At 34.3% G+C, this 26,756-nt stretch overlaps 1 protein-coding gene across 1 annotated transcript; it reads left to right on the top strand.

Moving 5' to 3' along the window:
* Positions 1 to 1,273: 1,273 nt before the first annotated feature.
* On the top strand, positions 1,274 to 23,796 carry LOC134279170 (suppressor of SWI4 1 homolog; the record flags this gene model as incomplete). The annotated part of the gene is made up of 9 exons (XM_062761524.1): positions 1,274 to 1,345; positions 1,709 to 1,879; positions 2,163 to 2,486; positions 2,777 to 2,853; positions 6,534 to 6,641; positions 7,902 to 8,015; positions 11,743 to 11,886; positions 12,245 to 12,387; positions 23,710 to 23,796. Coding segments are annotated over exons 1-9 (1,183 nt in total), but the record flags the coding sequence as incomplete, so codon positions are not given.
* Between the last annotated feature and the right edge of the window lie 2,960 nt (positions 23,797 to 26,756).

The following is a 26,756-nucleotide window of genomic DNA, read 5'->3' on the forward strand; positions in this document are numbered from 1 at the left end:
TGGTTTTCTGTGCCAGTTCAAACGATTCCAGCATATTGGTATTTTTATAGCATATGTGCAAATAAATTTGCATTTCTATAGAAATTTCTTTTAAAAAATAAAAGGACCTGCCGTTTAAAAACAAATACCTCGAATAGTCTAAACGATATACTATATGTGATTAATTTTTCAGGTTTTAAGTCCCAGTAAGTTCAACTGATTTTCTAAACTTCATTGAAATTAAACAAAAGATTTATCAACGGGAAATATAATACATGTATATGAAATTGGGTGAGTGCGACATAAAATGCAAAGAGAATCATTAAATCCACAGAGCATTGCTGAAGTAACAATATTCCGATACTATTCGTATGTTCTAAATGCCACAATTTTTCACGAGAATAAACAATATGGGTATAGTACAATAATATAGTAACTACCGGGTATGATAAATTAAACTGGTTTTAAATAATATGCTTAACTAATATAGGCTACAATGTACACTAATACAACTGCTGTCCATCTTTAAAAAAAAAACAGTTGAAAAGGTGGACCCCGACCAGTTTGGGGTCGGGGTAAGTCGGGGTAGAAACCCACAATCACACCCACACACCATTGGCGTCGGAAGCAAATTAAATGTTTTTTAGACCTCCAAAAAAAAAAAAACCTGACAAGCAGAAAAAAGAAAAGGAAATGTTCATTGTCGAAACACGAAAATCCTATTTCGTGGGAGGGGGGGGGTATAGGTTCGAACTTCAGTACCAAATTTTTTTCCGCATTTACGACTTCCCCGATTTTAAAACCTATACTGCAACGCGTCTGTGGAAAGTGAGGGTAGGGGGGGGGGGCTAAACCTACGCAGCAATGTTCAATGTCTATAGGCTAATAAGGGGGGTTAAGCCTCCTTCCCCCCCCCCCCCCAGCCCCACCCGGTTCCGACGCCTATGCACACTTACAAAAATGATCTGTTAATTTTGCAAATGGAATACATGGAGATAACGAATAGTATTCCACCTCAAAAGTCCATCAAACAATAAATTCAAATGTACATGAAAATTTTTTTGACACAAAAGGGGGGGGGGGTTGGCAGTGTGGATGGCGCTAGGGCTTTCATAATTCATTTTTCCACTTGTGTATTTCCTGGGACAGGATCATTCCTTGGGTACTGATTGTTTTGACAACTGTGAAATATGAAAACCTTAGCACCAAGCCATGGAGACGGAGGGACGCAGAGCGACTCATTTATGTTCGATTTATCCATCACTGACAACGCCACGCTCCATTTCCGTTTTAGACCTGGCACGTGCACGATGTAATGTTGCTTGCAAACACTACAAGATAATTCGCTAAAATGACCAAGAAAAAGGTAATTTTCGTTTTTTACCGATTGCACAATACTTTAATTTCATCCTTTAGTACTTTGTTACTGTCACTAACCCGACGAGTTAGTAACAGTAACTAATTTTTGCAATATTGCACACCCCAGTTGAACCATCCTCAAAATATTAGGTGTCCAGTGTCAACTCATTACCATGCCAGCCGTCGGGCTTTTGACAAATTTCATTTGATATCTTATGGGCTGACTGCAGCAAAATCATTTTAGAAATTTGAAAATCTTGATCATGTTGATTATTTTTCTATCTTCTATAAACCAATCACATTAAACGAGTAAACCTCTAAGTGTAAAGAATTTTTTATATTTTTTAAAGGTTTTATTGTTTTTTTTTAGAGTAAAGTAATTCGTTCCATGAAAGCTAAACAGAGCGAGGGACAAGAGGAAGACTACAGAAAAGCCCCACATTCTTTTGTGTTTCACAGAGGTCATGTCGGTAAAAATATTCTTCAACTTATCAAAGACATGCGCCATGTGATGGAGCCCTACACAGCCTCACGACTTCAGGTAATGAGATAAAGTAACAAGGGTAATTATGTAATAATTTTGTAACATTGGGTACTGATCAAAATAAAGTTACTAATATATTTTTACTTAAGGATTATCTTACATCAGGTAGTGAGATAAATTTACAAGTTAATGATATAAATTACTTAGCAAGTATCCAGATTTCATGATAGGAATAGCTTTTGACTAATTTGAGATATTGGTTGCACTCCATGGCCACAACTTTAAGTGGTAATTTAAGTTACAATAATTGTTTTTGTTGTTACATATAATTATTTTGTAGGTCAGAAAGAAGAATGTGTTAAAAGACTTTGTCAGTATAGCTGGTGATTTAGGAGTGTCACATTTTTTAATATATACAAAATCAGAGATAAATGTTCACCTTCGAGTGTGTCGATTATCAAGGGGACCAACATTAACTTTCAGAGTGAAAGAATACACACTGTGTAAAGATGTTGTGTCTTCCCTGAAAAAGCCAAATGTGGACCCCAAACAGTTCAATCACCATCCATTATTAGTGATGAACAATTTTAGTGGAGAAGAAATGCACCTGAAGTTGATGTCCACAATGTTTCAGAACATGTTCCCTTCAATAAACATTAACAAGGTAGGTTTATTTCTCATGAAGATATAAACATTTTAAAATTCACAATGTAGGAATTACCTATAATGAAATACGAGACTAGTAAACATTTAAAAGGTGTGGGTATCTTATGATAAAACATGAAGAAACATAAACAGGGTAGTATGTAAAAATAGATAAATGCTAACTCAAAGATAACTTAAGAATTGGAAGTCTTAGTTTACATAAATTTATCCCACTTAGTCTATAAAGTAAGAAATCATGAAAAATTAACAGATCTATAGGTATAAAGAATACATTTTGTTTTGTTTCAGGTAAATTTGAATAACATAAAGAGATGTGTGATGTTGAATTACAACAGTGAAGATAAAACAATTGACTTCAGACACTAGTAAGTTAAATTGATTAAATACTATCATTGCATTTGAGTTATCTTTTTTATACGCCCGTCTTAAGACGGGACGTATTATGTTATAGGCTTCGTGTCCGTCCGTCTGTCCGTCTGTTAGCTTTTTCGTTTCCAGCTCATAACTTTAATACTACTAGGCCTAGGATTATCAAACTTTGTCATCTGATGCATCTTGGGTAGAAGGTGTGTCGCGCACAAAAAGTAGGTCGCTCTGACCTTTAAGTAAGAAGTTATAGCCAAATATGGAAAAATCCTTTCCGGCCCATAACTAGAAAACTATAAGACTTACAATCATCAAACTTGGCCAGTTTATGCATCTTAGATAGAAGGTGTGTCGCGACCTATTTCAAGGTCACTGTGACCTTTAATTTAAGTGAAATTTTTTAAAAAATGTGTCTTTTTACTATTCATTTACACATCCCAAATAATGTAAGAGTATTGCACTGTCCCTATTAAAAAAGTGTTAAATCAAGAAAATACTTATTTTTTTAAGCATATACTTGACAGCAATCTATAACAGATATAATGTATGTTAGAGAAATTCTACCTCTCCCATGAGTGTAATTATCAATCACTGGTCAAGAAGAATTTTGATAACAGAAAATTGCATGTCAAATTAGAGAAATTAATGGGTTTTGAGTGTGAGGAGCTAATTAACTGACAGGGCATTGGTGTTATCTGTATCCCTTGAGTATTGGGCAAATGGGTAAGCCTGTTTGATTAAAAATAGCTCTTGTTGGCTAGCTTAAGTTTTAAAATGAATTGGATGAAAAGTAATTAAAACTAATTTGATTTTGCATAATAGACTACAGTCAATTCTCGAATTATCGCCATTCGATTCATCGCCATTTTCGCAATACCGCCATGATTTCCCAAGAACGTTTTTCCTGCTATATAAAATTCTCTTTATAACGCCAAATTCGCATACCGCCATCCGCCACCCTGTTTTCAAAACAAACGTCCATTTTTAAGTGTCAATTATCTCGATAAACCGCCACAGGTGCGTGCGGTCAGTGAAGCGCGGCTAATTGGTTGACACTATCCCTGTTGTAAAGCATGCAATGCCAGACAAGGTACACGCAATTAAATAATTAAGTTAGAATTAAATGAACAAATAATTTTAATATGAATTGTTACAATGATTTTGTTCTGTTGTTTTGTTTAAAAAATCATTTAGTCACGGCATCGCCACGAAAGCGGTAGTTGTGAAAGTACACCGAATACAATATTATTTTGATGATCTCTGCTTTAAACAATGCAAAGTTTGCTTTAAAATGATTATACGGTATAAATTGTGAACGTTTCACGAACAATGATGCCATAAACAATAAATTTATTCAAGAAACTATTTTACGTACTGTCAGCAATATACATGTATCATGACGATCGACCCAGCATGTTTTTTTTCAATATCAGACGTGCCGATTTACATGTACATAAATGCACATGTACATGTCTTTATTTCATAACTGCACAATTTGTTTAAAAGAAATTGTACATAAAAAAATACTTGAAGTATTTTTAAAATTTAGAAATATGTTTTGTATACATGTACATGTAATTATAAGAATAGAAACGCTTTATGGTATTTCTAAGAACGGTAACTCTACTTCTTGTTTCCTAAAATATGTGAAATTCAAATCATCGCCAAATTCGTTATACCGCCATGATTTCTAAATTACAAAAGGTGGCGGTTTATCGAGAATTAACTGTAATTTGATATGTAATATTATTAATTTAAAAACTAATTTTATGGGGTGGGGTGGAATCAGCATGTCCATATAAATTATATTAAAACCTGTTGGACATTAAATCTGAACCAAAAATAAAATATTTGAGTATTTTATGTTTTCAAAAAAAATTATGGTAGATAGTGCAGACCCATTCATCTCTTGGTAGTAATGAGTAGACAAGCATCCAGTTAAGATTAATTAATGAGTTCAATGTAGGAAGGCTATCTGATAAAGCAGTCTTATCTGTACCCTTAGGGGATTAGACAGAAGAACTGCTGGTCAGTTTATAACGTCATTTGATGGCCAGCCTTTTCTTTTCAAAATTAATTTGGTATAGATTAAGTTGTTAAGACTAATTTGATATTGTTTAATATGATGGGCATTTGACAAGGTCTAACACAACCAGCACAGAAATCTATCAGTGATGTAATATTTATTATAATTTATGCCTACATCACAGGGGATGCATAAATATTTTAAGGAATGGAAAAATCATTGAAATATTAGAACCAAGGTTGATGTGATTTTCTTGCACCTAAACTGTTCAAGAAAATTTTAAGTTTTTGACGGGCGTATCATGCTGTGGCGCGGCACTTTATTTTTAATCAAGTATAACCAAATACATTTTTGATATACTGATATTCGTTTTTTTCAAATTTCACACAAAAAAGTAATGTAGAGTGTATGTATTAATGGTAATGCCTAGGTCACATTTAAGCTGATGGTCGGGCGATTAAATTTTCTGGTTTTGTCGGCTGAAAGAACATGATCGGCCGAAACAAGTATCGGGCGACAAGGAGCAGTCACATTAATTCCCAGAAACACTGATGACTTGGATAAATAAAATAAAAAATATTTTTTCATAGATCTATATTCAAATAGGTGACGTGAGTAATGTTTGCAAGGCAAAGCGGCAGAATTTTATAAGATTGCGACTCAATGTTTAAATGTTTGCACAATTTTGTAAAGAATTGCATAAAAACAACATATCTAAGCAGCAAATAACACTTTTAAAAGATTTTTTATATCTTACGGATTAATTATTTATGTTATTTCCGTTCAAAAAATATATATCAATCCATGCATCAAAATTTTGTTTGTGTTATGCATCCTTAATAGGTAAAATATTCACAAGTCGACCAGTCGTCGCCCGATCATGGAGCTATGAGCTACAGTTTGATTTTAACCATCGGCCGAAAATTTGAACACCTTTATTGTCGAACGACGGACGACTGACTTAATAAAGTGACTGCCGATAGTCGGACGACGAACGAAGGTTGGTCGACAGATAACTTCAATTGAAGAAATCGGCCACCTATGCAGAAAAAATGATAACTTGGACTGATGGACAAAAAATTGGTCGGCCGACAAAAAAAGAGGTCAAAATCGGTCAAGACAACGCCGATGAACTGCCGACTGTCACCCGAAGAATCCCATTTTTGCTTCAAAACCCGTCGGCCGTTGGTCGTTTTTGGAAATGTGACTGGGGTTTAACCCTTATTCTTTTAATTTATGGGGTTGGGTATACAGTAAAACAAGCTTATAATAATGTTCCAGGGACATACATTTTGCTACTCTAAGCCTATAAGTGTAATTCATTACATCCATTATGTTTACAGTATATTTTAAACTCAAGGGGAATGAAAATCTTTGCTGTGAGCATCATTTATTATAAGCATGTTCGCTTTGAAGTGTGTTTTACTGTATTTGACCAAATGTTTTATAGGAAACAAGTATATATTAAAACAAGTACACAGTAACTAAAACAAGTACAAATTATGCTGAAAGTAGTACATACACTAGAGAAAAGGTAATGCTAGAAGAATATTGTCTCTGCTTATTACATGTATTTTTAAAATAATTGAGATGTTGATAGGGAGTATATGCTTTTATAGAATGTTGAATTTCATCATCAGTTGACTATTTCAGTAATGTGAAGGTTGTACCAGTGGGGCTCAGTAAAGGGGTCAAGAAGTTAATTAAAGCAGAAGTTCCCGACCTTAGTCGCTACAATGATGTCTGTGATTTTATAACAAAGTAAGCAGAAACAGTACTTGCGTATAGTTTTTACTGATACTTATAAATCTGTTCTTTTAGTTCAGATACTAATTTCTAATGACTCTTTTGTTCATGATCATGCAAAGGAGGGTTTGTCCTGTGGTTTACATGTACTTTACAAGCTGGAACATTGTTTAATGTGTTAGAATTCATTTATTCATTTGTTTATATCATTATATGTTTGTTCAATATCCTTTTTGAGAATTTTCACTCATATTGACTAATATCACAGCACTTGCCAGTAGAAGGCTGCAAATTTAGACCTATAATTAGCACTCATGGCTATTAAGAAATGAGGAATCATTTTTTTTTATGCCAGCACATACTGTGATATAGGACCCCAGTAAAAAGTCTGATCTTATCAGTTATGAATCTGTCTCCTCATCCTGCAGTGGGATTCTTTCTTGCAATATATAAGGATCAACTCCTTACTGTGTAACTCTAAAAAAATGCAATAACCACTACACCATGCAGGTAACATATATATATATTAAGTTAAAGTGTAGATAAACTGCTTGGGATTGAACTTGATACCTCTGGCATGCCATGTTCTAATGTTTGAAAGGTTATTCCACTAGCTCAAGGTTTATATGAAGGCCTGTATCACACACTTTTGTCTTGACACCCTCCAGAAAAAGAGATTAATTTCTACTGGAGTGCCCTCTGTTATGATCCAAAACTTTTGGAGCAATTACTTTCACCCACCAGAAAATACATCGGTCCCCTAATATGGGCATAAAATCTAACATAAATGTGTATGGTCTCCACTTGGAATTGAATGTCGAACCACTAGCATGCCAGTTCAGTGCTCTACAAATATAGCTACATATGTAAATGGTTAACCCACAAGCAAATGCTTGTATAGCACACACTAAGAACTACATTTTGGCTGGCAAGTAATAAAAAATATTTTATTGAAGGACTTGTATAATTAAAGGATCGTAAAATACTGTAAACCAACTATTATTCGCGACGACTTTATTTCGCGATTTACCAGGGATAAATTGGTTCGCGACGATTAATTTTCGCGATCATGCCTTTTTGGATTTGTTTTAATAGACACATACACTTAAATGACCGGTTCGCGGCGAGAAATATTCGCGATGACGAGGCTCTCGGGAACTTCGCGAAAATTTCTCGCACGTGAATAAAAGTTGGTTTACAGTATGTTATATATCTTAGAATATGTTTTATAGACATGGAATAGGCTCTTAATACATGTACATTGTGTATTTAAAGGGGAGGTAACCTGTCAGAGAGTGAAGCAGAACTAGATGGAGAACATAATGAAGTGGTCTTACCGCAAGACATCAGAAGTAGGGGCAACATTAAAGCTGCTAAAAGTGCCATCAGGTAAATATTTTAGTGATACAACCTTATAGTAGGGACAACATCAAAGCTGCTAAAAGTACCATCTGGTAAATATCTATTGATACAACCCTAAAGTAGGGGCAACATCAAAGCTGCTAAAAGTGCCATCAGGTAAATGTTTTAGTGATACATTTTGTACAACCCTAAAGTAGGGGCAGCATCAAAGCTGCTGAAAGTGCCATCAGGTAAATATTTTAGTGATACATTTTGTACAACCCTAAAGTAGGGGCAACATCAAAGCTGCTAAAAGTACCATCTGGTAAATATCTAATGGTATAATTCCCAAAAAGTAAGGTCAGCTTTATAAGGATTCATAGAGTGTCATCTGGTGTAACTTCTAGTTGTACAAGTCTAAAAAAGTACAACAAGCTTTTAAGAGAGTTGTCATGTACACCAAAACACACTTAGAGCAAAGCAAAACTGTCAGTCCAAGCATTTCATTATAAGCATGTTTTACCATAAATTTCAAGTGGATTTCTTAGATTTGTCAGGGTGCATTTAGTAATACCAAAACCTGTGTATGTACATAAAATATTGGGAAGTTCATCTAGAAAAGTTATAACTGTGACAGAGTCATTATGATGAAAGCTTACTTCCATGACTCTGAAGCATGTGAAGAAACTTGTTACACACTCTGAATGAGCTATGTCACAGCAAAGTAAGAATTATGTAAATAAATAAAAAAAAAATACAGACATATATTTTAAAGAATTCTAAATTGGTTGAATTAGACAGTAGACATAGAAAGGAAAATAATCTTATTTTACATACTTGCTCTACTTTTATATATTTCTAACATGATAAAGAGGATTTGAGCCTTCATCAGATTATATTAATATAAATATGCATAATTACTTGCAATTTTAAAAGAATTAATAAAGATAACAAAAAACGAGAATGTTTCAAATAACACTATTTTTATCCTTTGGCTGTGCTGATATGATATTTACTTGAGTTATTGCCCTTTGTTCTGAGCCAAATTTACACATTTTAACAATAAAATTTAAAGAAGATTGGGAAATATTGATGTTTTAAAGACATTCTTAACAATAATTATTGTATAAAATGTATATGTTCATATTCTTTATTTTATACTTCGCTAATGTTTAACAGAAAAGTGAAAAATAATGGGGGGGGTATATTAATTTATTCTGATATGATATATATTTTATCAGTTATATTCTCTGGATAATTTCTCACTGACTTAAAATTTAATTTTTACCACTGATAAATATTTGTGGCAAAATTAATTAAAAATGACTGATACTGTCTGACTTAGGTCACCATGATGACAACTTACTTACATGGCTCTGAATTATGTTACACACACTGAGTGACCTTTATTTTTTAAAGCCATGAAATAACACAAGAAATAAACATTATCAATATATGAAAAAAAAGTTTGTATTAAATTGTCACTCATGCAACAGTATGTTCAGTAATCAGATATTGATTTAATGGCTATATCTATAGACACACAGGTTCATTTTGGACATTCTCCGCTGACAAGCAACATGGACAGTTTCAAATGTGTATTAATACAAGGTGCCTTAATTTTAAAAATATGATTCAAATGTTCTTATATTGTACATGGTCTGCATCTGAATATATATGAACAAGTTATAGAACATATTAACTTCCCTTTGTTATTATAGTTGGACATATTTCCCAAGATCATGGTGATGAAAACATACTTCCATGGCTCTGAATACAAAAAATGAAGAACCATGTTACACACACTGAATGATCTGTTTTTCATCTGAAATTAAAATGACATCCATAAGAAAAATCCAAACTTTTTGTGAAGCTATAATGAAAATAACAAATGCCCATGGTATTCACTTTGGTGAGAGATGAAGAGAATACACTGTATTAAAGGAATTTAGCTTTCAGTTCTTATGATTTATCATACCACCAAACTGTAGTATGTGTCTTTTTTGAGTAATCTGTGTCTCGGAACAAAACTCTTACATCAGTTATAATATGTCCCCTATAGTTTAGTATAGCAAATAAGAGCCCACTTTTTTCTGGCATGATCTTAAGATTACTAATTAAAAGAGTACAGATGTTGCACGAAAAAAACCAAAAACAAAAAAACTATCAAATTAGTAGATGGAACTAGTTAAATGTTTTATATTTCAAACATCAGTTTAAAAATCAAAACTAACAATTGAAAGAGTTCAAAGGAAATAGAACCTGTATAAATTTTATAGAAATTAAAACAAATGAGTTTTCACATGACACGTTAGATGTAAAATAATACTATAACTACCCTGGTATATACTATGTAGGATATTCCATGTCACTGTGATGAAATCTTACTTCCATGGCTCTGATGAGGTGAAGAAGCGTGTTACACACTCAGAGTGACTTCATGTATAAACTAAGAAAATTGGAAACACTTAATTTATTGAATCATACTACTTGTACTAACAAGAAATCAAATGTTTCATTTATGTCACTTTATCCTGAAACAATTATTTCTAAAAGTAAATATTTTGGAATTGTGATATGATTTGTAATAATTTATCTCATCATATATTTACCACTATGTTAACATGGGTAATTTTTAATTTATGAATGACATGATTACAGTAAAAATCAAATTGCATTGAAAGTATTACATATTGAGCAATTCTATTCCCCTATCAACAAATGCAGCTGTTTCCTTTTAAAAGAAATCAAAAACTCAATTTATGAAAACTCAAGCAGAATGATACAAAACATGATTTGTAACTCTTTTAAAATGAATATGGAATTTTATTACATTTTTACCTGTGAAAAACTGTAATTTATTCATTGAATAAAAATGATATCCTGTCACAGTGTGACGAATATCAGAAGTGCGGGAAAACTCGAGATTTCCCTTCCCATAACAAAGATTGCTCTTAAAAAAAAACTTCCTTAACCTAATATAAGATAGATGGAAATAAATAAACCGTTCTGACCGCAAATAAAATCGTCAAAATTAGCAAAAATATGTTGCTAAATCCATGTTTACAGTGTTTTTACCTCACTTAGATATGACGTCTCAACCGCTCAACTATGACATCACGAGTCTATGACTGTATTACAAAAAGACAGAGGCAAAGGAAAAATTAAAGAATATTTTTTAAAAATGTAATAAACAGAAAATTCTATATTTTATAGTTGAATATGGAATTTATTTCACTCGTGAGACAGGATTTTTTGATATTTTCACTCGTGCTTCGCACTCGTAAAAATATAAAAAAATCCTGTCCCACTTGTGAAATAAATACCATATTCAACTACAAAACATTGAATATCCTCTATGAATACCTAAAATTAACTCAATATCTGCTAGAGTGTAGCAAAAAATGTAACAGACAGACAAACAAACAGGTAGAAAAGGAGAAAACCTTAAGTTCCCCTAGGTTTAACCTTTATGGTCTGTATTGGACTAATAAAACTATGTACACCATTTCCAGATCATTGTGATGAGACCTTACTTCCATGGCTCGGAAATAAATGAAGAGACATGTTACACACTCTGAATGATCTTTCTTAGGCACCTGGTTTAAAATTTTTTAATAAGGAAATGCCTTGGAGGTGTAGTGTGAATTTTGGCAGTAAAAAAGACAACACAAGTTTAATTAATTAATCAAATAGCAAATAGCACATCACAGCCATAGTCATATTATTTCTATATAATTTAAATTCAGTAATTAATTTTTCTGTTTATAAAAAGATTGACAGAGATTGGTCCCCGTATGACGTTACAGCTGCTGAAGATAGAGGATGGCGTGTGTCAGGGGGAAGTCATGTTCCACAAACTGGTCATCAAATCTGAAAAAGACCTCAAGGATCTAAAAGCTCTGAGGGATTCCAAGAGGTAGCTCCTTATTACTGTTTTGCTTTCATATAAGTATTTTTTGATCACATAAGAAGTGTTAGATAAACTGATGTAACACTCTCTCTACCCAAAATAAAAAAATTAAACATATACAAGTTGCGTGAACAACTTACTATATAAATGTTACATTTGGCTGTGAATTCATTTAAGTGCCTTTTGCGGAAAGCAGCCTTTGCTATATCAAGAACATTGCTAAATGTTTTGTGTATATAGGTTTATATAACGCACATTCACAAAGTGACAAATCAGATCTATGCAAATGTGTTGAAAAATCAATTTCCGTTAAATATTGTAAAGGCAAAATAAAATGCATTTACAGTATTTAAATTTTTTTTAGGAAGTTGAAAGAATTACGCAAGAAACAACAAGCTGAGAATGTCGAAAAGAAGAAACTTAAGACTGAGGAACACAAACAAAAATCTCTGGAGGGAATGAAGAGGAGGAGAGGGGAGGAGGATGTAGAGGAGTCAGAGCTGGGAGGTAAGTTTGCTTCAGTGGCACCTGATCCCACCCTGATTGTTTGCTCTGTGTCTGATTTGTACAGTTTTAATGGACTTCCAGTCTAATGTTTGTTATCTTCATATTTCATATTAAAAAAGCTGATGATGAGGAACAGCATAGCAAGACCATATTGACTTATGTGAGCATTGTGGCCCAATACCTTCTGTTGGTTTGCCTGTTCATTTCTATGTCTGTTTATCTGCAAAAACTTAAATTTGCCCATGATTACTAGGACAATGTTTAGCATGTTTATTACATATGATAAAATGTTTTCATGCATACTTACATTTTTTAGCTCTACTGGTCAGAGACCAGAAGAGCTTATGCGATAGCAATGCATTTGGCGTCCGTCTGTCTGTCTGTCCGTCCATCTGTAAACAATTTTTCAAAACGCTACTCCTTCTACAGTTTTGGTCTGATTTCAATATAGCTTGGCACACAAGTAGACTACACTAAGATACATAAAATAATGCATCGGATTTTGATTTCGATGAACGATGTTGTCGTGGTAACTAAAAATAGAATTTTCTGTGAAATTCCTTTAAAACGCTACTCCTCATACAGTTTTGGTCTGATTTCAATATAACTTGGCATACAAGTAGATTACACTAAGATACAGAAAATAGTGCATCGGTTTTTTAGCTCTACTGGTCAGAGACCAGAAGAGCTTATGTGATAGTAATGCGTCCGTCGTCCGTCCGTCTGTCTGTCGGTCTGTCCATCTGTCTGTAAACAATTTTTGAAAACGCTACTCCTCCTACAGTTTTGATCTGATTTTAATATAACTTGGCACACAAGTAGACTACACAAAGATACATAAAATAGTGCATCGGATTTTTATTTCGATGACTGGTGTTGCCATGGTTACTAAAAATAGAATTTTCTGTGAAATTCCTTTAACCCATTTTGCGCGGGGTACTACTGCAGTCGTAGTTCCCCATTTCGTACGGGATACAGCTACGATCGTAGTTTACATGCAGTGTAGTTCAGACGCTTAGAAAAATGGTTACTGACTACGTATGAATAAAGAATTGATATGAATCAGATCTTGGTAAATTTCCACTGGTCATGCGCATCTCAAAGTGAAACTAGATACTTATTTATGAGGTTAAAAATAGTACGAAACAAAAAAAAAAATGATGCGAGTTACAAACAAAACAAGATGGCGGCGAGAGATGTTGACTTGAGCGAGGGAAGCGATATAGACAGTGATTATGAAGACATAGGACATGGAATTGATGCAGATGATGATAATATTGATAGAATAGACCACGAAGTACGTTTGGGTGATGAAGATGACTGGGTCTTGAATATATTTGCCGAGAATTCGGGCGACGAAGAGGATTTCCTCGGATTCCAAAATCGGTGGGTCACAGAAAATTTCGAGTCACGTATACGACCACGTTACAGAAAAGTAGGTGGTGCTACTGTTGAGCACCCTGAAGAAGCATCAGCAGGCCAATATTTCCAGCTTTTATGGACTGATGAGATGTGGACCAGATTAGTAGAGGAAACAAATCGGTATGCAGAACAAGAGAGGATAAAAAATCCACCCCCACCATACGCAGCCAAATGGACACCTGTAGACGTTCAAGACATGAAGGCATTTATCGGCCTGTGTTTTGCTATGGGAATTCTAAGACTACCATCTAAAAATGATTACTGGAGGCAGGGTATTGGCTATTTACCACTTCATTTGGATGTGTCATGCCAAGGGACCGTTTCACCCAAATATGGAGATACCTGCATCTGCAGAACAATGAAGACCAACCACCCCAGCCTGACAAATTGTGGAAAATGCGATGGTATCTTACATTCCTAAATGACAAATTCAAAGAACTATACATTCCCTACGGAAATGTAACAATCGATGAAAGTATGGTGAAGTTCAAGGGTCGTTTGGGTTTTCGCCAGTACTTGCCAGCGAAACCCATCAAGTGGGGAATAAAAGTATGGACAATGGCCGAAAGTGAGACAGGCTACATGCAGAGTTTTCAAGTATACACTGGAAAAGAAAATCAACAGGAAAAGGGACTATCGCATAGAGTTGTCATGGACCTCTGTACCCCTATGTTTGGATCTAACCTCTCTGTGTACATGAATAACTTTTATACGGGCCCAGATCTTCTTAGGGACCTGCACATTCGTGGGATAATGGCATGTGGGACTGTTCGGGCCAACAGAAAAGGTCTTCCTAAAGACCTTCTTCCAAAACAAGTGCGACTGGAAAAACACGAGTACAGAGTCGCTCAAAATGATGTCCTTTCGTTCTCTGTTTGGCAGGACACAAAACCTGTGCTAGTCCTGTCAAACTTTCATGATCCACAGCACACTGGACGGGTGACGAGAAGGACGGCTGAGGACAACGTAGTAGAGGTTCCACTTCAACTTGCTGATTATCAGAAGTACATGAAGGGAGTGGACACTTGTGATCAAATGATTGGTTATTACATGCTGCATCATCGATCAAAGAAATGGTGGCGTCGACTTTTTTTCTACATGATGATGGTTTCGGCACACAACTCTTACATAATTGCCAAAGACACTCATCCCGAAATAACAAAGGATCGTTGCCCCAACTTTCAGGACTTCTTAGAGGAGATTGTGGAGGATTTAATCAGTGACACTCGATCTTCAAGAGAGCCACCCAAAGTTGATGTTGGAGGCAGGGCAACGGAGCATACAATCGTGAAACTATTCGAGAAAAACAAAGTGTGCCGTGAATGTTCTTTGGGAGGGGCACCAGGTCAAAGAAAAGGCGTTACAAAGTTTGGATGTACACAGTGTAATGTGCCAGTCCACTTAGAGTGCCAATCAAAGCACATTATGAGAATGATAAGACAGTAAACATGAAATCTGAGACTTCTACCATATTGGGACATTTATCAGTGATAAATATCATTTGAAATTCATAATTTTCAGGAAATTTTATTGATTTCATTTACCATTTCTTATCAATGCAAGACAACATAAGTTTGTCAGGATTTTAACCATTTTTATCATGGAATGTATACATTTTGAGAGGTATGGAAATTTATGAATAATTGAAATTTTCAACAAAATATGCAGGGATATTGAATCTCAAATATCTTTTGTTTTAAATGCTGCATTTTCTGTCTGAAAAGTCCATCTGAAAGAAGAAATATAGCTGAATACATGCATACAATATTTTTATATGGTTTACATTCACTTTTTATAAGAAAAACAGAATTTAATTAAAACTGTGTTAAATTTTCTGTTTGTTTTTACTCATTTCTTCAAGATAAATCTGCTTCTCAAGGTTGTAAAAGTCCATTGATTGGAAAAAAAATTATATCAATTTGTAGAGAAAAGTATCAGCTTTCAGTAAATGTATACTTTTACATGCACTGGAATAATCATTAAAGAGCCATTAGCATAATTATCAACATGCATCTTACTGCCGGGCTTATCTGGTCAGCAGGAGACTGACCTCTCGATACACTGATAACAGTGGCTGAGTTGGCTGCAGTGATAAATGGGTTAAAATGCTACTCCTCCTACAGTTTTGATCTGATTTCAATATAACTTGGTACACAAGTAGACTACACAAAGATACATAAAATATTGCATCGGTTTTTGATTTCGATGAACAGTGTTGCCATGGTTACTAAAAATAGAATTTTCTGTGAAATTCCTTTAAAACGATACTCCTCCTACAATTTTGATCTGATTTCAATATAACTTGGCACACAAGTAAACTACGCTAAGATACATAAAATATTGCATCGGATTTTTATTTTGATGACCGGTGTTGCCATGGTTACTAGAAATAGAATTTTCTGTGAAATTCCTTTAAAATGCTACTCCTCCTACAGTTTTGATCTGATTTCAATATAACTTGGCACACAAGTAGACTACACTAAGATACATAAAATAGTGCATCGGTTTTTGATTTCGATGAACAATGTTGCCATGGTTACTAAAAATAGAATTTCCTGTGAAATTCCTTTAAAATGCTACTCCTCCTACAGTTTTGATCTGATTTCGATATAACTTGGCACAAAAGTAGACTACACAAAGATACATAAAATAGTGCATCGGATTTTGATTTCGATGAACGATGTTGTCATGGTTACTAAAAATAGAATTTTTTGGTGAAATTCCTTTAAAACATTACTCCTCCTACAATTTTGATCTGATTTCAATATGACTTGGCACACAAGTAGACTACATAAAGATACATAAAATAGTGCATCCATTTTTGATTTCAACGAATGGTGTTGTCATGGTTAATAAAAATAGAATTTTCTGTGAAATTCCTTTAAAACTCTACTCCTCCTATAATTTTGATCTGATTTCAATATAACTTGGCACACAAGTAGTCTACACTATTATACATAGAATAGTGCATCAGATTTTGATTTCGATGAACGGTGTTGCCATGGTTACTAAAAAAAAATTCCTGTGAAATTCCTTTAAAACGCTACTCCTACAGTTTTGGTCTGATTGCAATATAACTTGGCACACAAGTAGACTACTCTAAGATATATAGAGTAGTTCATCGGTTTTTGATTTTGATGAAAGTGTTGCCATTGTTACTAAAAATAGAAATGTATGAAATTCCTTTAAAACGCTTCTCCTTCTACAGTTTTGGTCTAATAGCAATGGCTTCTTTTCTCATCCTTTGTTATAAGCACAAACCAGTAGAGCTATAGTCTCAACAGAGACTTCTGGTTATTTCAATGAACAGTGTTGCCATGGTTACTAAAAATAGAATTTTCTGTGAAATTCCTTTAAAACGTTACTCCTTCTACAGTTTTGGTCTTATTTCAATATAACTTGGCAAACAAGTAGACTACACTAATATACATAAAATAGTGTATCGGTTTTTGATTTCGATAAACGATGTTGCCATTGTTACTAAAAATAGAATTTTCTGAGAAATTCCTTTAAAATGTTACTTTTCCTCCAGTTTTGATCTGATTTCAATATAACTTGGCAAACAAGTAGATTACACTAAGATGCATAAAATAGTGCATCAGTTTTTTATTTCGATGAATGGTGTTGCCATGGTTACTAAAAATAGAATTTTCTGAGAAATTCCTTTAAAATGCTTCTTTTCCTCCAGTTTTGTTCTGATTTCAATATAACTTGGCAAACAAGTAGATTACACTAACATGCATAAAATAGTGCATCGGTTTTTGATTTCGATGAACGTTGTTGCCATGGTTACTAAAAATAGAATTTTCTGTGAAATTCCTTTAAAACGCTACTCCTCCTACAGTTTTAATCTGATTTCAATATAACTTGGCACACAAGTAGACTACACTAAGATACATAAAATAGTGCATTGTTTTTTTGATTTCGATGAACGGTGTTGCCATGGTTAATAAAAATAGAATTTTCTGTGAAATTCTTTTTAAACGCTACTATTTCTACTTTTGTCTACAGTTTTGGTCTTATTTCAATATTACTTGGCACACAAGTAGACTACACTAATATACATATTAAAATAGTGCATCAGTTTTTGATTTCGATGAATGGTGTTGCCATTGTTACTAAAAGTAGAAATGTTTGTAAAATTCCTTTAAAATGCTACTCTTTCTACAGTTTTGGTCTAATGACAATGGCTTCTTTTCTCATCCTTTGTTATAAGTACAAACCAGTAGAGCTACAGTCTCGACTGAGACTTCTAGTTACCTCTTTTAATACCTTTACAATGGGAGTTTGACCTTCTTGTGAATAAAATGTTGGTAGCTTTTGACCATAATTTCTAAATGGTTGGTTTCAAGGGCTTTCCTATTTCACTCATGTATTCCATGTAACAAGACCTATCCTGGTTCCTGGGCTACAATATTCCAATCAGGATTTTTTCTTGAGGATGATAGGGCTACAGTTTGGCATAAAGTTTTTGAAGGCACTCTAAAGTGCTATATACAGATTTAATCCTTCTTCATGAAGAACATGGTGTATTCATGTAAACATGTGTTTGCTTGTATCTTGTTTCAGCTGTAGAACATAACATGATTGAGATGAAACACATCACTTGACCTTAAAACCTAATCAAATGACATAAAAAAAGAATTCTATTGAACTATTTTTTCACTAAGTTATCAGATAAGCTTTGCAAAGCTAATTTTTATGCTCCATTGACAAAAATTTCAACCATCATTTAATCTAATTGGTGTAAATATCAGATTAGCTTTTAGAGTTTTGTTTAAGCGTTTTGAATTTTTGATAATTCACATTTAAAAATAGATATTCCAAATTTTATCATCTTTGAAGATTCAGAGTAGATTTAAGGTAATCCTATATATTTAGAAAAGTCATAATCAAAAATGGATTTTAGACTGAATTTTTGAATGTTTAAATTTTGTGCATAATATATTTTTTTGGAAACGTTTACTTTATAAATCTAGGAAGGAGGAAAAGTAGCATAGTTTAATTTAAAATCAGTGACAGTATAAATGAAGATGCTCTATGCTTCCTCCTAAATCAACAAAATTATACATCTCAGCAAGGAATCTTGCCCTTATTCCTTGTAATAATATAGCAATCTTTAATATTGAGTGAAATGCATTTCTAAATGGTATCTAGTTGCAATCAACTAAAAAGGGGCATTTATTAACTTTTTTGGCCATGATAGTTTACAGTACAGGTAAACTTCAGTATCTCGACATCGGATATGTCGACAACCTGGGATATGTCGACGTCCGTCCGCGGTCCCAGCATTGTTTACTATATAAAATGATTTGCAAAAACTTTGATATGTCAACCTCGGTAATGTCGACTACACCGCTTATCTCAACGTATATTCACAGTCCCAAGAGCAAAATTTACCTGGTATATGTCAACATCGGGGCAATTTTCTGACTTAACCTAATTGTTTGTCAGCTGGTACCTTGTCATGCATGGACGACTTAGTGTATCTCAACTTTGTCAGAAATTCACACCTTTCACACCCCATGTTTTGACTACATAATGCTCTGTATATATGTGTTTGTAGAGGAATCCCAAGCCCCCTCGGCAAAACCAAGAAGTTAATTGTTTAATGTTTAGCTTGGGTAATACCATTGATAAATCTCGATTCTGCATAAACGTGAACCGTTTATTCATGTCGAAATCTAACAACACTTTTAACATTTTGTAAAAAAAAAAAAAAAAAAAAAATAACTGAATAACAATGAATATTATACACATTGAATTAAATTTCACATATAAATTGTTGCATTCAACAGGACATAATCAAATCTATGATATGCACGACTATTCCCCATTTTCAAAAGTGAGTTATCTCCCCTCAAAATCGGAACTCTTCTTCACTAGCATAACTTCCGCGGACTACGCATTACGATAATCCAACAAAATAGTGATCAACTTACACACTGCATTTAAAAATTTTAAAAGAAGGAAATGGTTTGCAATTTTTTTTTAGATAATAAACGATTTTTAAAGGGTCTGTTAGCCCCCTCCCCTTTCTAGAAAGCTATACGAATTAGCCAGGCATGTAGAATCGTCTTTAAAAGATGGGGGGGGGGGGGTAACCAAAGAAATATTTTTTTTCTTACCGGGAAAAGTTGACAAGCAAAGAAAACCTTGCCAAAAGTCGAAAAAGCTACTTATTTCAGTACCATTTCCTTGGCATACAATATTACATGTACATTTCCCTTGTATGTTGGGGAAAAAAAGTGGGGGTGGGGCTTAGGCCCCTTGATCCCCCCCCCCCCCCCCCCCCCCCCCCCCCCCCGTTGCTACTTGCCTGTTAGCTGGCAAACAACTTCATCAGAAATTTGCAATTTTATGGTACGTTATTGTAATTTTTTCTTAAAATCTTACATGTATAATCTACGGGATACATCGTATTTATGTCTTAAAAAGGATAATTTACAAAATACACGTAAGTTTTTAATAAGCGTTGTGGTGAAACCGGGAAGATGAATTTCGCTGGATGTCAGTTGAGTGTTTTACACACTTGAACTCAGAACTGATCATAACTCCATAAGAATGTTTCAAATCAACTTTCATACGAATTTGATTGACATTGAGGTGACGCACGAGGGTTTCGTGCGTACAGGTACAGAGAACGAATGTGTAAATGGGTTGGACAGTTGAATATGAACCAAAGTTGTGGAAATTAAAAATTATTAGAATTATTAATTGTGAATTCAATATAATTACGGTACATATATTTTTTTTTTTACATATATACATGTATGTCAGTTACACGGGGTTTCATGAGTCTCTCTCTCTCTCTCTCTCTCTCTGATATTGTTTTTTACACACTTTGCAAAAAAGAATAACTTATAAAAATAAATACATGTACTATTGTTATTTTAATTAGTCTTTCTTCGTTACATGAGCACATGAGATTAAATTATTCATTTAGAATTCCATTCAAAGTTTTAATACTATACAGTGAATCAATTATTTTACAAATAAAAAATTCTGGAAACACGGTTAATTCAAATGAAATAGGCCTTTAATTGTCACCAAATGTGTTCTTGTAAGTAAAAGTTCTATGTTATGACATACAATCGAGCAAAAACGCAGTTTCTTGGTATCGGTCGCGGAAGACGAACTATATACTGCTGTATATGCAGCAATTTCAAAGGTAAAACTGTAGATGGATATGTCATCAGTCTCCAAAAAATTCCTAGAGATGCAGAGAAGAAAACCCGAAAATTAGCTTTTGTTTAAAAAAAAATAGGCCTATTCGAATATGTATCAGCATTTTATCAGTAATTTGTTTCGTTTTTTTTATGTAAAAGGGGGGGGGGGGGGGGGTCACACAGCGCCTTATTATACTACTATACAGTTTAATACAAATCCAGAAAGAGACTATGAGTGGGCAATTTAAAAAAGATACGAATCAGTTAAGATTTCTTTTTATTCACAAACACAATAACATTTTTCCATATGACAGAGGCATTACACCATGAACATGTTTACATCAAGAACGTCCGCGGAAGTAACTTTATTTATAGCGCATGCGTATTAAGCACAGTAAAAGAGTTCCTTTCAGGGGAAATAACTCACCTTTTGAAAATGGGGAATTGCATCATCCGTAATATGAATGCATGTGTAACATCATTAAGTTTGTTTAATGCGCAATTCCAATTAAATTTTGTTTTGAATATGAAAGGAAAATCAATTATGAAATAAAAAAAGAAGTGAAATGAAATTTAAAAAATATATGCATTAATTTTTTACCGTATCACAGAGGTCGACTTTGTACCGTTCCAGTTTGGAGTTTATAGAGCGCATTTCGTATCCTGTTCTGACAGAGCTAGTTGCACGCAGATCGTATGCTGGATGGAAAACTGATTTTAGTAAAATGAGAAGATTTCGATTTGAAAAGAAAGCATTTCATAAATTACATTTGTGAATAACTTCTTAGATTTTCTAATAAATATATTATTATTGTCTTATTGAAGACGTGTAGGAAGTTACACATCTGTTCAGATTAGGTCTATGGTTTTACTTTGCTGTAAAATAAAGAACGTCTAGTCTCACCTCGTATATCTCGACATTTTCTGATGGTTCCATCGATGTCGAGATAACAAAGTTTACCTGTATTTTAAATTTTCTATTACTTGACCTGGAAGATTTTAAATTTTCCAGATAAATTTTAAAAGAAACCTCTATTATACCTCTAAGAAAAAAATCTGAGTAACATTTATAGCTCACCTGAGCCGAATGCTCAAGTGAGCTATTTCTGATCAAAATTTGTCCATTGTCTGTCGTCATTATCAACTTTTCACATTTTCATCTTTTCAAGAACCACTGGGCCATTTTCAGCCAAACTTGCCACAAAGTATCCTTGGGTAAAGGGGTGTCAAGTTTGTTCAAATAAAGGGCCATGTCCTCTTCCAAGGGGAGATCATTATGAAATAGTGAAAAATTGATGGCATCTTTTTAAAAATCATCTCAAAAATCACTTGGCTAGGAAAGATGAAAATAATGTGGAAGCATCCTCAGGTAGCTTAGATTCCATTTTGTTTTCAAATCATGTTCCTCAGGGGTAGGGTAATGTCACAATGGGGGATCAAAGTTTAACATAGTATATATAGGAAAAATATTTAAAAATCTTCTCAAGAACCACTGGGCCAGGAAAGATGAAACTCATGTGGAAGCATCCTCCGGTAGTGTAGATTGAATTTTGTTCAAATCATGACCCCCAAGGTAGGGTTGGGCCACAATTGGGATCAAAGATTAACATTGGAATACATAGAAAAAATCTTTAAAAATCTTCTCAAGAACAGCAAAGACAAAATTGTCTGGGGGTTATATTGAAGGGACAAGTCACATTGCAAGGGGAGATGATCAAGAAAAGACAAATATAGGGTGGGGTCATTCAAAAATCTTCTCAAAACCCACTGGGCCAGAAAAGCTGAAATTTATGGGATAGAGTAGATTCTGAATTGTTCAAATCATGAAATCACAGGGTAGGGTTGGGGCCACAATAGAGAATCCAAGTTTAACATTGAAATAAAAAAATAAATCTTCTCAAGAACCACTGATTCAGAAAAGCTGTGACTTGTGCTGTAGCATCCAAGGGTATTATAGATTCTAAATTTTTAAAATCATGATTCTAGGGGTAGGGTGATGCCACAATATTGCATTCAAGTTTTACATCGAAATATGTAGGCAAATCTTTATAAATCTTCTTAAGAATCACTAAGCTAGAAAAGACAAGATGAGGTGAGCAATGTGGCCCAAGGGCCTCTTTGTTTTGAGAAATAAGATTGAGATTGGAATTATTGAGCTTTTGCAAATGTAAATATTGGAAGGAAGAAAAAACCCGATTTAATTCACATAATTGGATCTGGAATTAGATGACACAATTAGATGTTAGGAACTTTGAAGCTTTGGTGTGTTTTATGTAAGCATTTTTAACTGGAACATCTGGTGCAGTATTGAGTAATTAGGACAATCACCTCATGTTGTAATTAATGAACCTGAACTATTTCATTTTGTTATCAGTTGGTATTGGGGCCTGAGAAAGCTGCTGATAAAGAAGGGATTCTGTAGTTAATAGTTGTACTCTTTGTTTTCTTTCAAGTAAAGATTACAAAGGCAGCTAGGTTAGCAAATCTAAAAAAAATGTTCGTTTTTGTTTTCAATTTCAAGCTTTTAAGTGCATAACTTAATAAATCCTCATGGTCTTTGTTTTTAACAGTAATTTTTTTCTGGCAGATGAAATATTTAACTCCAAAAGTGGTAGAAATAGCACATATTTCTGAAAGATTAATAATGCATATAATTTTAATTATACAAGAAATTTATTCATTTTGAAATTTCAAAGGATAACTTTTTGCACACCTGTATTTTGATTTTCAGTTGATTCAGATGATGATGATGAGGTTGAAGAAGATGATGATGATGCAGCATACTATGAACAGGAAGTTGGGGAAGCCCCTGATCCAGGTACAGTATTCATTATCATACTAACACTTTGTTTTCATTTTTAGGTCACCTGAGTAAACTCAGGTGACCTATTGCTATCCGTTTTCGTCCGTCGTGGTGCGTTGTGCGTCGTGCGTTAACATTTGAACATTTTCAGCTTCTTCTCTGCAACCACTGAACCAATTTCAACCAAATTTAGCACAAAGCATGGGTGAAGGGGAACAAAAATTGTGAATTTCATGATCCCTGCCCCCCTGGGGCCTGAGGGGTGGGTCCAAAACCACTAAAGTTAATGCAATCTTTAAAAATCTTCTTCTTTACTCCTGGACATCAAGCAGTCAAACTGTTTGCATGATTGTAATCAGCAATGAGTCCTCTACCACAATTGTGAAATTCATGGCCCTGGGGTGAGGGGTTCTATTTCTAAGGTGGGGCTAAATAAGTAGGTAGTGAAAATGCATTATTTCTTTGAAAATCTTCTTCTCTGCTCCTGGGTATTAAATAAACTAACTAAGTGCATAGTTATGATGAGCAAGAGTGCCTCTACCAAAATTGTGAATTTTATGGCCCCAGGGTCAGGGGTTCTGGTGTTAGGGCGGGGCTCTACTGATTATATAGTGAAAATACATGAATTCTTTGAAAATCTTCTTCTCTGCTCCTGGGTATTAAATAAACTAACTAAGTGCAGAGTCATGGATGAGCAAGAGTGCCTCTACCAAAATTGTGAATTTTATGGCCCAAGGGTCAGGGGTTCTGGTATTAGGGCGGGGCTCTATTGATTATATAGTGAAAATACATGAATTCTTTGAAAATCTTCTTCTCTGCTACTGGGTATTAAATAAACTAAGTGCATAGTTATGATGAGCAAGAGTGCCTCTACCAAAATTGTGAATTTCATGGCCCCAGGGTCAGGGATTCTGGTGTTAGGATGGGACTCTATTGATTGGACACAGTGAATACATGAATTCTCTGACTCTTCTCTGCTCCTGGGTATTAAATAAACTAACTAAGTGCATAGTTATGATGAGCAAGAGTGCCTCTACCAAAATTGTGAATTTTATGGCCCCAGGGTCAGGGGTTCTATTGCTAGGGCGGGGCTCAATAGATTATATACTGAAAATACATGAATTCTTTGAAAATCTTCTTCTCTGCTCCTAGGAATTAAATAAACTAACTAAGTACATAGTTATGATGAGCAAGAATGCCTCTTCCAAAATTGTGAATTTTATAGCCCCAGGGTCAGGGGTTCTGGTGTTAGGGCGGGGCTCTATAGATTATATAGTGAAAATACATTAAATCTTTGAAAATTTTCTTCTCTGCTCCAGGGTATTAAGCAGATGAACTACCTATATAGTTATGATGGACAATGGCCCTAATCTTCCAGAATTGTGAATTTCAAGGCCCCAGGGTCAGGGGTAATATGGGGGTGTGTACTTATATACTGAAAATGAATGAATGGTTTGAAATCTGCTCTTTGGTATTAATCAAATATCAAGGATAAGGGTCAGGGGTTCATGTGTGGTAGGGGCACTACTGATTAGGCCATAATAAAAATATTCCTAGATTCTCATCCCCGCCCGCCCCGATTTTATACCCCCGCCTCGATTTTTTTAATTTCTGTATTTCTTCATATTAATTCTGATCAGGGTCGGTATTTATCTACCATTCTACTTTCGTTTTAAATCCCGCGAAAGTCAACATGATTTTGACAGCATGATGTAATACATGCGTACATATTTTAAACAAGGGTCATTGGTTGAAAAAGATTGGTGATGATGTGAAGTAAGAGATAATTGAACCTTTACTTTGACTTTTATTCTGATATTGTAGATAAAATTACACAGATTGACCAGGTCAATAAAAAATATGCAAAATTGAAAAAATAAAAAATATAAAATAAAAGCCGCCCGCCCGCCTCGATTTTTAAAAAAAATTGGATGAGAATCTAGCAATTTATTTATTATGGCCTTAATGCTGAATATTACTGATTAGTTGAAATGCATTTCTTGTTCCCCTACCCTGCATATGGGTATTAAGTAAACAAACTAAGCAACTGCTAAGTGTATTGTTATGATGATCAATGGTGCCTCTTTCAAAATTGTGAATGCCATAGCATCTGGCTTAAAACATGAATCAAATTCAATCACTGGAAAGTTGTTGCATAATGCTCAGGTGACCTATAAGGCCCATGGGCCTCTTGTTATTTAAAACATTTTTTGCAAGTAAATCTAATTAGAATTTCAGTGTAAGACATTTCCTGGATGTACTCCAAATATATATGTATACTACATGTATATCAAATTTAAGAATTTGGGTGATACATGTACATGTAAATCTGTTTTTGTTACAAACCCATTAAGGGAGTTCCCTATAGTGATAGTCTGTCCATCCAAAATTCTTTGTCTTGAGCATACAGTATTTTCTATCCACTTAGGCAGTGCAGCTTAAACTTTTTCAATTGTCTGCGAGTTTTTAGGTCACCTGAGTAAACTCAGGTGACCTATTGCTATCTGTTTTTGTCTGTCGTCGTTCGTTAACATTTGAACATTTTTAGCTTCTTCCCTGAAACCACTCAACCAATTTCAACCAATTTTGGCATATAGCATCTATGGGTGAAGGGGAACAAAAATTGTGAATTTCATGGTCCCTGCCCCCCTGGGGCATGGGGGGTGGGGCAAAAACCACTAAAATTAATGAAATCTTTAAAAATCTTCCTCTTTACTCCTGGACATCAAGCAGTCAAACTGTTTGCATGATTGTAATGAGAATTGAGTCATCTACCAAAATTGTGAAATTCATGGCCTCAGGGTCTGGGATTCTAGTGCTAGGGCGGGGCTATATAGATTATATAGTGAAAATGCATTATTTCTTTAAAAATCACCTCCTCTGCTCCTGGGTATTAAAACAGCGAACTAGTACATAGTTATGATGAGAAAGGATGCCTCTTCCAAAAATTTTGAATTTCTTTGGGCCCCCGGGTA

The sequence above is a fragment of the Saccostrea cucullata genome, unplaced genomic scaffold (assembly GCF_032062105.1).
Source record: "Saccostrea cucullata isolate Sc308-1 unplaced genomic scaffold, CSIRO_AGI_Scuc_v1 ctg6595, whole genome shotgun sequence".
Taxonomy (NCBI): Eukaryota; Metazoa; Mollusca; class Bivalvia; order Ostreida; family Ostreidae; genus Saccostrea; species Saccostrea cuccullata.